Source organism: Dermacentor albipictus, chromosome 1 (genome assembly GCF_038994185.2).
Source record: "Dermacentor albipictus isolate Rhodes 1998 colony chromosome 1, USDA_Dalb.pri_finalv2, whole genome shotgun sequence".
NCBI classification, from domain to species: domain Eukaryota; kingdom Metazoa; phylum Arthropoda; class Arachnida; order Ixodida; family Ixodidae; genus Dermacentor; species Dermacentor albipictus.
In genome coordinates this window covers 71,844,796-71,860,282 of record NC_091821.1, presented here as the reverse complement: position 1 = coordinate 71,860,282, position 15,487 = coordinate 71,844,796, and the positions used below count along the sequence as shown (strand labels likewise).

General features: G+C 43.4%; 1 protein-coding gene and 1 long non-coding RNA gene across 4 annotated transcripts in view; both read left to right on the top strand.

Annotated features, from left to right (window-relative positions):
- Window positions 1-15,487, top strand: part of LOC135903938 (phosphatidylserine lipase ABHD16A) — a 113,336-nt gene that overhangs the window by 48,073 nt on the left and 49,776 nt on the right. For all 3 annotated transcript variants that reach the window (XM_065434413.2, XM_065434414.1, XM_065434412.1), the window contains exons 12-17: window positions 1,115-1,279; window positions 4,191-4,254; window positions 7,696-7,759; window positions 7,853-7,909; window positions 7,979-8,041; window positions 8,161-8,234. In XM_065434413.2, coding sequence (XP_065290485.1) covers window positions 1,115-1,279; window positions 4,191-4,254; window positions 7,696-7,759; window positions 7,853-7,909; window positions 7,979-8,041; window positions 8,161-8,234 — 487 coding nt within the window. The remainder of the gene's footprint in view (window positions 1-1,114; window positions 1,280-4,190; window positions 4,255-7,695; window positions 7,760-7,852; window positions 7,910-7,978; window positions 8,042-8,160; window positions 8,235-15,487) is intronic.
- Window positions 9,012-14,283, top strand: LOC135903939 (uncharacterized). The gene is made up of 2 exons (XR_010564964.1): window positions 9,012-9,624; window positions 10,124-14,283. It is a non-coding gene; the product is annotated as an uncharacterized lncRNA (long non-coding RNA).

Genomic DNA, 15,487 nt, shown 5'->3' with positions numbered 1-15,487 from the left:
ATTACATTGAAGTTTATTATGTTGAGGTTTAACCTAATTGATATTAGAATAAAATCAATAGGTGCGACATGCAACCTAGAGGCTGCAGCCCCCTGCAACGAGTGTGATTGCAATTTCCATTGTATGCAATTGAAATTGCATTACTGAAATGACAAAAAGTGCACCATATGAAACAGCCTTCATGTGATGAAGCATTTAAGAGTGAAAAGTGGCTGCAGTCATGTGACACAATATGTGCTCCTTCATTATACATGCATGCATGTCCTGTGTCCTATCACAGTACGAGCACCTAAATGTTTAATAACTGTACTACCAGCCACTAGGAGCTATTTCTGATGTTCCTGTGGCCCAGAAAAAGAGCTAATTTTTTTTCTGGGGTTATTTTCATTTACATTGTAGTGTGTGAGCTGCATCAGTTTTGCTGCAACTTTATTTGTTTTGAGGCATTTGTTTGAAATGAGCTGTTTCATGTTTGCAAATGGTGTAAGCTCACATAGCGTAGGCACACAAAACGTCCATTCATGCACATTGAATGACTGAAATGTGCAAAGAGTGCGTATAAGTTACTTCGGCAAATATTTCTGCTCCCTGATGGTAGTCTACATATTTGATACTGTGTACGGTCGTGAAACTGCTGTGCCAATTGCACTATCTTGTGCCATGCTACCCAAACCGTGCCAGCTTGCTCCAAAGGAAGCATTTTGAAAGAAATCCGTGAACTTAGCGGGATGCACGCTTTGAGTGGCAACCACATAGGCATAGCTGCGTGCTAATATTCATCATATGTATCCAGTCGAATTTCATTAGCCTTCAATATTTGCTGGCTCAGTAGAAAACGCCTGAAGTATGCTTACTTAGTGCATATCCTGACTTTACCATTGGATAATGAGCAGAAATAAATGTTATGTTGGTTAATTATATTGCTGAGAACTTTCATTAATTCAGGTGCCCGCTGACAGACAAAGCGGGCACAAGGCCTGTAGCCTATTTTTCTAATTTCGTTGTTTTGAACGCTATAAGAACCATTCATGGGAAAGGGAAGAAATGGCCAAATTTTTTTCGCTTTATTGGGTGTCATTTCTGCTTGAAAATGAGTTTATCCAACTCTTTTCAGGGAGTGCCTTTTCCAGACCAAGAAAAGAATGCTGTTGATGTTGTGATGCAGTTTGCCATACGCCGGCTGGGCTTTGCCCCTGATAGCATCATTGTGTATGCATGGTCAATAGGAGCTTTTTGCGCCACCTGGGCAGCCATGAACTATCCTGACATCAAGGGGCTGGTCAGTGGTCATTTCTTTGTTCTAATTTCAAAAATCTTTACTGCTAGCAATATGTGTGCTGTACAACAGATGGGGATTTGCTGAAGTGGATTACTGGGGCCTTCAGATGTGTTCTCCACACCGCGCTGCTCCCAACCAAGGGCTTTTCATGTGTCAGGGAGACTTTCGGGTGCTCTAGTACTTTTGCTGCAACTTAGATGAGGTGACAAAAACATCCGAGGACACCTAAGCACTTCTTATGAGTCGTGATGCGAAAGCATTAATGTCTAGTTGAATGCCGCTGATCGGTACTTTGAGTTACGAACTCCTTGTGGGCAAGCGAGTGCGTTGAGACGCTTGGCGCATTTTGATTTGGCCATACCTAGGAGCAGTTAGAACACAGGCGAAAGCTTGCGTGAACAAGGAATGTGCTGATAACACAGGCTTCTGAGAGCGAGAGTGATATGGGCGTCACGGCAATGCCTTCTACCCTCGTGCAATACCTCGCATGCTGGTGTTCCATTTCACCTGCTCTGGTTCATCGAGGCCCGAGCCAGCACTGTGAGCCAGCAACATGAGCACTCGGGATATGCTGTCGCAGCCAGTGGGAATCTAGATGTCATTTTGCCACTACAGACACTGCCAGCTTCTCTGCTCAATGGGCCGTTTGATGCTTCTGCATCGAAAAATGCTCATGGTCCGTTACTGACTTGGAAATGACTGCTGACATTCTACGAGGGGAGCAAAGTGCATGCTGGGGCCTACTTATTCTCAATTTTTTTTTTCCAATCAAAGCACATATACTCACTACATTCACATTGGCATCTAGAAATGGAATATATCTGCAAGAGTTCGTTATGTGACGGAAGTGCACTATATTTCACAATTCGCGGCTTATATGTATGTTTATCATTTTGCAAGCTGGTTTCAAAGCTTTGAATGAATTGCCTGCTGGTGTCGGCATTTGCATGTCTATGCATTTCGCTGTAGTGATAGGATGTGAAAAAAGATGTAGCACGATCTGCTCACAGAAAAATGTGGTACTTGTTCATGTACACCCGGCGGCAAAATATTGCGGCCACGAGATCCGAGGAAAAGCTAAATATCGCCGTAACCTCACAACGCAGTCTGGTACTCGAATTTCGGGCCTCGAATAGCATATGCTGACAGGATTGTCGAATACAGTTTTACTGGCTACTGCTACAGGCTGCTTGGAAATTGAATGTTTTCGGAGATCCTGTGGTCCGTGAACTTTTGTCATTGGGTGTACTTAGATATATGTGCACATTAGAAAATCTTAGGTGGTTAAAAATAATCGAGCTCCCCCCCTTCCCCCCAATATGGTGGGCCTCATAATTATATTGTGTTTTTGGCACATGCAGTCCAAGGTTTATTTTTAAATTTATTTCTCGCCGCATTTGCCACAGTAACGCTTTGTTGTGCTAAGTTGATCGCCAGCTGTAATGGTTACATTGCCATTTGATTCCGAAATTTTTAATCCTGTTTACCCACAGGAATAAGTGTTGTGCACATTGACATGCATCAGCCTGCAAGCGAAAGCATTCAAATTATTATGAGAGTACAGAAAAAAGAAGTTTGTTGTCTATGTATCTGGTGTTGGCTTTGTCAGCAAATGGACAAACCCAACTCGCAGGATTAAGTATGAATGTCCAAAGGCAAATATTCAAAGTGTCACTGAAATGTGCAAATGCACAAAGAATGTTTCAGATAAGGTGCAGCAGTCTTTCATTTTGTAGTATAAAGAAAATCCATGTGTCTGCTGCGTGAGTTTGCGTGCTATTACCTGCTGCATGCCACAATCTCAAGGCACGCAGCAGGTTGGATAGTGCAAGAAATTGTGCACCAAGTACAAAATCATAAATTATGCAGTTATTTACTTTTTTATTAGTGTATCTAGTTGCAGCCTAAGCAGGCATTGTGATAACTAAAACAGTAGTGATTAAAATGTTAATTACATCAAACACAAAAATACTAGTCGCTTTCCGGCATCTCTGCTTACGGCATGTTTTCTTTTAAATATATTTATGAATACCCTACATGCCTTCAGGAAGGCATTCGGTAAAGTGGGAATGTGGTTACATCAATGTAAAACTAGCCTTATTCAACAAGGCCGAAAAAGGCATCATGTAACAAAAGCATTATTAGCACAACTCAGTAACACGCAACATAAAACTAAAATCAGGAAAAAGTATACACGGGAAATACTAGTAAATATTATAGAAATATCATTACACTGCAGAGTAGGGGTACAAACACGAAAATTTGCCATATCAATTGCTCATTCACTGCAATGCGAAGTAAAAAAAAATGGAAGCAAACCTTTGCAGACAACAGCTAAACTCTGCCATCTACTATAAGATACCAGTTCACAGACAATGAGGCATGAATCTACGCATGATTTGTTTAGAAAAATAAATGAATAAATATAACCATGAGTACGAACTATATACACTTCAATATCAATAAATAAGGATGTAGGAAGGTACAGGAAAAATAACTGCACAAAATTCCTAAATAGTTGAGACGGCAAAATGTTCAAGGCCAAAGTGAAAAATTGCCTAGAATATATCCTGTGAAAATCTTCTGCAGCAGGTCGAATGAGAGGCAATGCGTACGTTGAGATCTTGCACAGTGTGCTTTCTATGGCTGTCTTCGTGGGCACCAGAGCCCTCGGCTTGCACCAGATTGCTTTTTGGCTGATGAATGTGCCAAATAGGATGGGCAGAGGAAAATCTGCCAGCATGCACAGTCTCGGAGGCCGTGCGAGTGAGTTTCCGGACCTGTCCACAACTTGTAAATCGAAGTCCAGTGTAGTCTACACCTAAAAAATTGTCAATTCCCTTTTTTTTCTTTTTTTTGTGTTGTGTGAATCAGTTACACATTGCTATGCTACTGTTCTTTTTGCAAATAGATACTGGATGCTACCTTTGACGATGTTCTCCCTCTGGCTGCATCCAAAATGCCTCCTAGCTGGGGTGAGCTGGCAAGCAATTCCTAGCATCCTTGCAGTGTCCTTCATATGGGCTGCTCAGAGTTTATTGTTTGTTTTTTGTTGATTTTTATATTATAGTCACTATTTATTTAAAATATAGCCTCTGGGCCAGTGTCGAGTGAAAGTGAGTGTGGCTTGGATTTCGTTTCAAAACCTTGTTTGCCAAATGTTAACGTAACTGAAATTTAAGAATTAGAACTGGAAATTGACGTTACCACCCTCCCTTTACTTCAGCAATGAGTAATGCACTATTGAAGCTCATTAGGGCTCTTCTGTAGGCAGTCTGGAATATACTAATTAAACATAATTTTCTTTCTGTGTATTCTCTGCTATGTAGAGGGATGCCACAAACATCGACAATCGAGAATGTGCACTGCCAGTTATTAAACTGCCAATCTCTCGCTGGTTTCTATCAGTACAGAAAGAAATATTGTGATTTCCACATTTCTTTTTAATGCTCTATCTGTTGTTAGTTCATGTTAGGTGCCTTAGTTTAAAGAAATGTTTAAAATTTTCTTGATTTCAGAGTATATTTAACAAATTTTGTTTCTAATCTCACAGGAGTTTTTACATTTACTTCATTAATGCAGAAGCCAACTTATTAGGCAACTAATTCCTTGAAACATCTTCCTAAAACTCCATTATCTTGCTCTGACTGCCCCTAATTTAACCCTTTCAATGTCTTGACGTACGGGCATGTTTCCGTGTTTCTGTTCCGCCATTTCGCGGACGTAGCCATACGTTCTCTAATCTCTACATTCGGATGTTCTCACTAACATGAAGTTGGCAAACTTTGAGGTGGTTCCGCCAGCTGTTGTATACTTCTACAGGAATATTTTCTCCTCTCCGAGTTTGCTCAGCTGTGGTTTTTGTTAACAACTGTGGAATGAGTCCCTGTGTGGGTGTGGTTACACAATGCAGAGCGCACCTGACTGCAAATGGCAAGGGTGGCTACTAAACATTGTACACTGCTACGAAAGCTACGGGAATTCTGAGAGATTTTGAATGGTCGGAAATACTGAGGAAACACTCGGGGAATTTGTGCTTGTATCAGGGAAAATGAGCTGTAATTTATTGAAAGGGAATGAAAGTTGCGGTAATGCTGGCTCGAGTAACAGAGAGAAATCATAACGAATTGTCTTTGATGCTGTGTCATCGGCTGGTGGAGTTGCCAGTGTACAGTCAATGACAGACTTCTCAGACGCCCGGTAATTCGGACGGCTTCTCGGCACCACCCCATAACCAGTGTATAAGAACGTCTGAAATTTCGGGTGCAAGAGCCCTTCACCATCCGAGTTTCCGGATTTTTCGCCGTGACTGCAGGACCGAAACGGCATTAATTTATTAATGAAAGTCACCACTGCCGCCATTTCGATTATCTCGTCGCCTCGAACCGGCGCTTGCCCGCAGGTTCGCTGGCAGCCGTAGCCACCACTACGGTAACACTAGGCCTAGCTACTTCCGACGTTCGCTATTCAGCTTCTTGCTGTTCTGTGCAGTGTTTTTCATTGAAATAATTTGCCGCTGTCGGCAATGGCACCGACTCCGCCTTCGTGGTCCTCGCGATTGACTTCGAAGCTCGGCAAGCACAGCGCGTTGGAAAGTCAGCTTCGCCTCGGTACAGCAATGTTAAACGGTGAAGCATATGCGAAGGTATTGCGGTGGGAAGCATGACAAGCATGGAAAGGTGCAATTGCCACGGGACACAGTATGTATTCCTTAATTATACAGGCATGCATCCGCCATCGCCTATCGCAGTACGAGCACCGATTAGCCTAATAAGTGTGCTGGCAGTCCTTCAGAGCTTTTTCGTAGGTGTCTGTGGCGATTTGAGCCCTTAAGGTCGGTAAAAGACGTGCATTCATTTTTTGACATCCTCCCTTTTTCGAGCTTTGTGGTTTCTCGAACGTTTGCGTGGCCCCTAGGGAGTCCGAAATATCCGACGTTGTTTGTACAACTGACCAAGAGGATGCTTCAAATGGTCTGTGGACCGAATGCGCGGCGGAAGGAAGATGAGAACAGAAAGGAGCCTACGCATTGAGGAGTGAACGGGAAAGGAAACATGCTGCCACTTCTTTGAAGGAGCTTGAGCTCAAAGAACAAAGTGTTGGCTGATGCCGAGATTCAGGTGTCCTGCATCCAAACTAAAATAAACTCTTGAAAGCAGTGAAACTCGACCCTGAGGCCTTGTGCGCAGGCTGAGAGTATGTCAGGACAGTTGAGGTTGACTTGCCAGCTGTTGAGAGAGAATCTCACTTCTGACAAACATGCTTACTAGAGAGTGTCAGCATCAGGTGACATGGTGTCAGCCCATGTTGACATAATAGAGAGTTCTGTGTCACTCGGGGAATTTTCCAAAGGCACTCAGGAAAAACCTCAAAAACTCAAGAAATTTGGAAATTTCAACTTGGTAGACACCCTGGTTTATACAAAAAAATTTTTCTTTTTTTTTTTAGTCTCCCACTATCTTCACATCGATTGCCTACTTTCCAGTAACGAAGGTGCTCTTTTTGTTAGTGTGCTTTGTCTGGAGTAGCTCTTCCCTCTGTTGTATATCTTTCTTCAGTTGCTTTTCTGTTTCATCTGTTGCTTTCTCTGCTTTGTCTGGTTGAGTTCGAATAAACGAAAGCGCTCCTTCTTTGAGCATGGACGCTACATTGCTTTTAAATGGCTGCTCATGTGGAACCTTCATCTCTGACTCCAAATACGAGCCAAGCTTGTACTCGGAAGATGACAGTTTGTCGTCCACACTTGGAAGAGGCAACTTCATATGTGTCAAATCTTGACCCTGACGCCGTGAAAAAATACAACAGAGAACGATGGCATTTTTGAGTCTGCCGCACGTTCGATTCCTTTTGTCAGCTAGGAATGCAAGAACCATACCCAGCAAACATTTTCCATTGTCTGTCTCATTTTTCCCCTTGTGCATAACCAAAAATAAACCTCTGTGTTCGTCTTATACATACAAGAAAAAAAAAATAAACAGGCAGCACGTCAGATAAAAAAAAAATAAAAAGAAAAGCCCGAAATGAAAAGGTTAAGCTCTTCTGTTGTATTTTCTTTATCTACCATTTCAATTTTCCCGATTTGAAGTTGTGATCAGTTTGCCTGATCAGTGACCTATGTTCTGTCATGCATTGGTTATTTCTTTATTTAATGCTGGAGGCTTTCCTTTTCTCTGAAAAGGTAACTTTCTCATTTTTATTTGTTACAAAAGTTGTCTTATGTGAATGCCTTTTTTTACTTGCCTGCCTTAGGTTTAGTTCACTTACTGCTTTTAACTCAATGATGTTCATATTGCAGCAGTCATAGAGTTGAATCCGCTACCCTTTCTTCAGGAGGAAAATCTTAGGTTCCTAATATTAGAAGTACACTAGGAAACTTGTGTATGCAAACATGTCATGCCTATTTTGCTCGTTTCCAGAGCCTATCGTGAGGCGAACAATCAAAGGGTACCTGAACTTAAACAATCTGGATCAACTCAACAGGTATTTCATGAAATGCATACCTCTTTAATCTGTTTTCAGAAAAACATAAGGCCAGCCCATTTTATTTATGCCTTTGTTCTAAATTTCTCATAGATATGGAGGCCCTGTTCTTATGTACAGACGAACACGTGATGAAATCATTTCAACACAGTAAGTATCCTGCCTACTGTAATGGGCAGAAAATTTTTATCAATATTGAACTAATGTGCTCTGCCACAGGGAGTCTGCACAAATTGTGAGCAACCGGGGAAATGACCTGCTGATTGGTTTTTTGAAACATCGGTAAGTATATGAATGACTGCTACTCTCAACCAACTCTTGTTGCATACTCTTAAAGTACCTTTCGTACAAGAGGTTGGCGTGCATACAGAGAATGCAAACTGAGAGGCCACTGTTTGCAGATTCCCAAAGCTCGTGACAGAAGAGACTCTTTGGGCACTTCGAGACTGGCTGTCAGGAGACAGGGGTCACCAGAGTAAGATATGCAACGTTTAATGGAAGTCTTTTTAATTGCGAATCTTTAACTACTACTGACATTCTTTGAAGCTGCGGAAGCTGTCCTCAAATGTACAAAGACAGCACTTGGCAAGTATGAAAGTTGGGAAACACTTGTACGGTGTTCGGTCATACTGTAATGCGCTGAGTGACTGAGTAAAACTATAACCATGATGTAACACCAGGCAAGAATGACAGAGCGCATACTGCCTACTGGTTTATTGTCAAATGAGACATTGCCCATATTGTGGGCTCCAGTCAAGAGAATACACAATGACAAAACAGCGGATTCAGTGAATGATAAGCCATTGCCAGGTGCATAGCTTTAATTCATATGACTATCTTGCCGGCTCATATCTTGGGTTCCCTAGAGCAAGAGAAGTTGGGCTTCCACATATTCTTTTCCAACTCAATGTTCGGAGCCACAGGAATTTCTCTACATACTATAGATTTCTCTAGAACTCTGCTTGTTAGCCTGCTTCTCACCAATCTTGGTCAATGCGAAGTGTGTTCAAAACAGCATTTTGTGCTGCTATTATTGTCCATTTCGCATTCTGGGATTTGCTGCGCAGCATGCGACATAGAGTGCAAGTTAGCTGCGCGGGCTGAAGGCTTGTCTTTGTTTTTGAAAAGCGTTGTTTTGTGCCTGTGAGAGCATTTGTTCTGCTGATTCGTATTCTGGGACTCATTCAACATATGCTGTGCCACGGCCTGTGACGCCAAGTGCCAGTTAGCTGCGCTCAGGCTGGGGCAAAAAGTGTTTTGTGGAAAATTGAAAGTTGAGGTATAGGACTTGCTCTGAGCATGTGTTGCTTTTCAAGGCTCCACATGAACCTGAGCGTTTAAAAAAGTGGCAACAGGCGATTCCAAGAGCAGATAGTTTTGCAGCCTACTGACCGCGTGTGTACGAAGCGCTTCCCGTATGGAGTGATCTCTGTGGCACATCACGCAGAATACAAGGAAAACGTCCTTCTGTACTCTCAAAGGAAACCTGTGCTTTCACCCGACGCGGTGCCTAGCATTTTCCCAAACTGCCCAAAATACCTGATCGTGCAGCAAAAAACCGAGAAAACGTCCACAAAAACAGAAAGCCCTTCTGCCAACGTTTCAGAAGCAAGGGCAGCCAAAAGCATTTAATGCTTTTGAAGAGCTTTACTTGACTGTTGAAAATACGCCAAATTTATTGCACTAGAGACAACAAGTTCAGAGCATGCTGATGCCGAATCAACAGGTGTGCTGCGTAAGCGGCCACGCTTTGATTTCAGCAGTGTTGTGCACGCTCCATGTGAAGAAGAGATGCTTTTCAACACGACACTGACACTTTGAGTGGCACATGCACTGTCGACGCACTTAATCATCCAGCCAAAAAGGTAATTTCTTTTTTTATATTCAGGTGGCATTCTTCAGCTGCCTTATCTAAGCTCACTAGGAGCAAGAAATCATGAGATGTTCTGAAATAACTAGTGAACAGAAATTAGTGTAAATAAGATTTGTGTGACGCAGTCGTGTATTTTTAATGTTCGATATATTTTACTATAAATAATTAGCCAGGTTCTCATAGGACAGTTAATAGCATAGTGCGCTACTGATTGCATCTGTACTATTCATATTCACTATTAGGTGGCATCTGCTAAATTAATATTCATTTATTTACTTTCAGCTCCATTCAGGTGTTACAAAAACAATATAACAGGAAGAAAAAATTTGATAAAAAAAATAAACCAGTAGCAAGACACCTATAACATCAACTTGTTTAATAGAAGTGATGATAAAATATAGATGAGTACCTTTTCGTGGCAGAAACATTCCTTATTCTATAATTTCTTTACATGCAGTAACAAGTTTCTTCTTCCTTTGAAAAAAATACAGAGCAAGAGAGCAGTCGTGGACCAACAGAAGAGCAGCAATACACAGAGTCCCCGTTGCTCCAGGTCGAAGAACAGCCAATGATAATTTCCACTCTGTCAAGCTGTGCTTCCAGCCTTCAACTTCCAGGTGAAGCCTGGGCAGTCCAAGTTTGAAAGATTTGTGGTTAATCTATTGTTTTCACTGAGCTAGCATTGCCAAAAGAGTGTAACCAGGCACCTTTTCATAGAAAAGCACTTGAAGTGACCACATCACATAATGACTTTGTCAGTGAAATGTTTTGTTTAGGACCATATTGTTAATGTACGGGGCATAAGTTCTGGTTCAATTCCCTAACTGGTATAGAATGTGCAGTGTGGGTCTTTCATGCAATACACATATAATATTGTATATTAATACACGTCACGTAATAATATGCACCCAGAGTGCACATATATTGACAAATGTGGAGCCTGATAGCACAGCAGTTTCACACTCGTGAAAGAGAGTACAAGTTGAAATGCTTGTGTTAAAAGATGTGCTTCATATTCATACAGCATGAAAATTTAAAAAAAATTCTCAACTGAAACACATTAGCATTCTGGCCTGTCCATCGAAAAAAACCTGCATTGAAAAGTTGCAGCAAGCCAGGATTGCCTGCTACAAGTCAAAAGAATGGCTAAGTGCAAATAAAAGCTACTAGAAATCAATAATGAAACACTGGAACACCTTCCCGGAGAAGCAAACCTTCCTGAAGTGCAAAAGCTAGTGTTGAAGGAGTGTGTGACTGCAGGCAAAGCTCGCTCAAAAAATGATAGAAGATACTCGGATGACTGGATCTTGCTCCGCCTTGTCCTTCATATTAGGTCACCTGCAGGATACAGATTCTTAATGGAGAGTGAAATTCTTGCCTTCAATATGAGTAATACACCACTGCATCTCATTGGTGGTCTTTAAAACAGGTTTTGATTGAAAGTTCTTTGTAGCCTTAAAAACTAAACTTGAAAAGAAAGACTGCTTCAAGCATCATGGTATTATCATCTTCAATGAGATGCAAGTCCGTAAAGGTAAAAATGGTAACTCAAAGACAATGACAATGCCACATTCTATCCCGGCTAGGATACCAAATACCAAGAAAACCACAACAGGAAAACCGCGAACTTCTTCCGCTTAGCATTCGCAACAAAATTCATGTGGCCCCAATTCCCTGGAATATGCACCCTGACTGTTATAAAGGTCGACGAAAGGCAAGAGCACAAGCCCTGGCTCGCCTATTTGGCGATGACAAATCAAACACTGCAGTCCTATACACCGACGTGGCCCGCTACCCACAAAAACGTGCCCTATGTCTAGTCGTACTAGATAGTGTAGATATTCTGAGAGCTTCGGCCACGCTCAACACTGTGGACAGTGGCACGGCGGAAGAGGCTGCTATTGCCCTAGCCATCGTATACGCTTCAACCATGAAGGCGCCGGATGGACCTATCACAGTGGTCACTGATTCTCAGACCGCCTGCAGGACTTTGGCACAAGGGAGGGTGACACCCTACACACACCGCATCGTTACATCATTACACCCCACAGCGTTACACAGGGTGCGTATCGTCTGGACACCTGGACACGCCTCTCTCCGTGGTAATGAACGTGCTAATGCGGTAGCCCAAGAGCTCGCTAACCGGGCGCCATTGGAAGAGCTGACCCACCCAGACGACACACCGACAGAACCACTGAACTACACTGAAACTCTACAATATTACAGAGAGACCAGGAGACACTTCCCTCCACCACATAATTCCCTTAATCGAGAAGGTGCCGTCACATGGCGACAGCTTCAAACTAATTCATTTCCCTGCCTTTTTTAACTTCACCTCTTCCACCCCACACAATATCCCTCATACTGTCCCTATTGTGGAGCAAAGCCCACAGTATATCATTGCACCTGGGAGTGTCCACACCCTCCGGGCTACTCCCCTATTCCTTCACTTTCCCCTTCCTCCTGGGAGACTGCGCTGACCAGCTCAGACCCGTAAGAGCAGCGACGGCTGATCCGGCGGGCACGCGGAGTGGCGCGAGGCAATGGGGCCCTGAACTAAGGGCTCCATCCTGCGAGGAAGTCACCCAAACTCAGGATAAATAAATGTTTTCTCTCTCTCTCTCTCCTTCAAGCACTTTCACTTATGGACAAAGCTGGAGCAAAAATTCTTGGCTTTGTGATGTAGCTTCGGCAAATGGGAATATGTGGGAAACGCTCAGTATAAGTGAATAACGAGAAGCCTGCCGGAACTCCTTCACACATAAGTGACCCCACATGGAAAGTTTTTGCATTTTCTGATGCTCCACATCTCATGCAATGAACCAGAAAACAACTTTTCAGCTAAGGTAACTGAAGAAGGAGGGATGTTGGATAAGGTGGGAGGACTGTGCAGCAGGTTATAAAGAAGACTAAGTGAATGTTGGAGCTCTGAAAGTATGTCCAAAAACATGTTCTCACATTTATCCAAGCAACTGCAATAAGATGCGGGTGAGGTTTGCTACGCAAGTGTTCAGTTGCTCGATGGCATCAGGTATTGAATTTTACAGAAACCATGGTGGGAGCAATCTGGGAAACAGTAAAGCCACGCAAGAATTCACATTGTTTGTTAACCCTTTCGCTGTCGGACCTTTCTGGCCGTGACGCACCCCCAGTGACGGATTGGTTTCAGGGAACGAGCATAACAGGGAATGAACATAGCAATTTATTTTTGATTATAATTGGTATACAAATAACATAGTCAATGCAATATGCACATTTCAGTGTTCTGCAGCTGTTGTTAGTAAACATCATCATCATCATCAGCCTGACTATAAAATCCGCTCAACATCTGAATCTGACGATGCGGAACCCTCTTTCTCGCATGCGACTCTGTCCGAGTCCGAATCCGAGCTCGGCTCGTATTTTGAATCGGAATTGAGCGACCGCTCCAATGAGCAGACGAAGGTCCCGCGCGCTCAGCCATCCGAAAGTAACCGCGCGCAGGGAGGAGGATGCGCTTTCAGTCGCCCGCACAAGAGAAATGGGACGTTGCGTGAACAACAAGACAGAGGGAGATGGAAAAAGGCTAAACAAAGTTCGAAGGGCTTTACATTTACTGCTGCCAGTCGGAAGCAAGGGTGCGGCGAGAGAGCGAAAGCAGCAATCGAGTCACTCTTTTCGGAGAGGCAACGGCACGTGCGCCTGAACTTGACGCGCCGCGCCGTAGCAGACACACCAACAGAAGAAAAATAAAAACCTTCAAACCAGCGGAGAAGGCAGAACAACCCTTGAACCCATAACCACACGCGTGCGACGCATGATCCAGTGAACGCGGAGCCACCGCGCCACTCAGCAAAGAGAAAGTGGGGAGTAGCAGTCGCACTGTACTCTTCAATACATGGACTTAGACAGGTCGGGGCGAATATACGAACTTGTAGAAAGAGTCAACAGATAGCGTGGCCAATCCAGGAGCACCAGCTTTGCGCTGAGGCGCGAAATTTTGAACGCAGGATAGAGAACGTACCGGTACGTCAGTGACACTGTGAGGGGGAAGCGCGATGACGTACCCGTACATCCGTGACAGCGAAAGGGTTAATAATCCTATTGTTGCCTTGAACCCCTAGTTTCCTCGCGAAGGATTCGCAATGCATGACTCTGACCTAGGCATTTAGTTGATGAAAACCACCAGTTGCTCTTTGTTGCCGATCTGCGTCTACCATTCCAGAGAACAGCTCTGTCGAGCATTCCTGACCAACACAGAGAGCAGAGGTGGACTGTTGCACCCCAACTTGAAGTTTGTTCAGCTGTTGGGAACAACTGAGCAGTACTTTGCCAAAAATTCAGACGGTCAGTCTGTATATTGGGAAACGGAGCATGTGCTTGACACAAAGAGCGTGACCTTTCCATCTGCTGAGCCCAAAGAAGAGGTCATTGCAGACATTCTGCCCTTAACAATGAGAATGCGGCAGCACTCTGTAAGGCCGTAAGCATGAACATTAAGGAGCAAGCTGAAGAGAAAAGAAAGCTAGCAAAACTTTTTTCATCCCAAATTTTGTTGCAAAGTTTACAGTATAAACTAATATGTGTTATATTTCTTGTGAATGTATGTTGCAAACACTTTGTGCCTTGTAATATATAGTTCTGTGGCAAAATAAAGTGTGTTAACCCCTTGTTTCAGCGTACCATTCATTATACAGCAAGTATAAGAGTGCTGTACACACCACCAGACCTACTTATGGTTAGGCATTTCTTTTTTCTGGTGTAAGAGCATCTATTATTCTCTTGAAATGACAGAGTAGAATGAAAATTTATGCACATTCATGAATACAGGAGCACAGGATATACTGCTTTAGGAGCTATGCTGGATTTAACCATGTGACCTGCACTTAGTCAAGCTGTACTGCACATGGCTTGCTGTTCTGGTGCAAAGTACAGCCACCATCACCTCAAGCCGAAATGTAACCAGTTGCAAAACACTAAGCGGAAGACTGAGCAGGGGTTGTGTGTCGAGTGAAGTTTGTAACCAAGCATATTTGTAAGCCTAGAGATGCAATGGTTCAAGGTGCTTTGAGGAAGTTTATTTTTCTTTTGTTTCAGTTTGCTGAGACATTGGCGGGAGCAACTAGAAAATATGATTGATATACAGACTTCAACATTTCTTAGCAATCGGAGCTATTGCAAAAATGCTGGTGAGAAATTAGCTGCGTATCCTCTTAGATAATCCGTCTGGTTACTGCAGAAGCCCGGTGCATTCATCCATGCGCATACTTTTCTTTATACCCCAATATTCAGCACGACAAACGAGCAAGGCTCAGCAGCGATAACCTACGCAGTGCGAATCTGTAAGCCTCCGACTATTGGCGCCACCTGCTGCCGGGAAACGGAAGCAGCATAGGCGGTGAACACAATCTGGACGCTGCACTGGCCACAGTGTCATCACCTAACTTATTTTCCTTACACTGTACCCCCAGCTTATGGTTGAGTTCACATTGTCTCATCCCTTTGCCATGCTACAGTGTACCAGATCGCTATGTGTGGCTATTTTCGCACCGAGTGACATGAGTTGCACATTTCCTTTCACACTTGTCTACACAATTTCCAAGGATCGAACAAACTTCGTCGTCATGTTCCTTCATGTGAGTACGTCGGCAGCATGCATTTCAGCTCGATGGATGCCATTTTCCAGACTCCTTGGAAGGATTCCTAACGTAATGAGCTTCAACCATGACGGCGACACACCTCGAGGTTGTGTAACTTGGGAAGCAGGTGACCTCTTCGTCATGTTTGCACTCAGTCCTTAGGTCATGTCACCCACAGATGCCAATCGGAGCATGCAGTTGTCCTCGGCAAGCCACAGGAGATCAGTCATCGTGGCA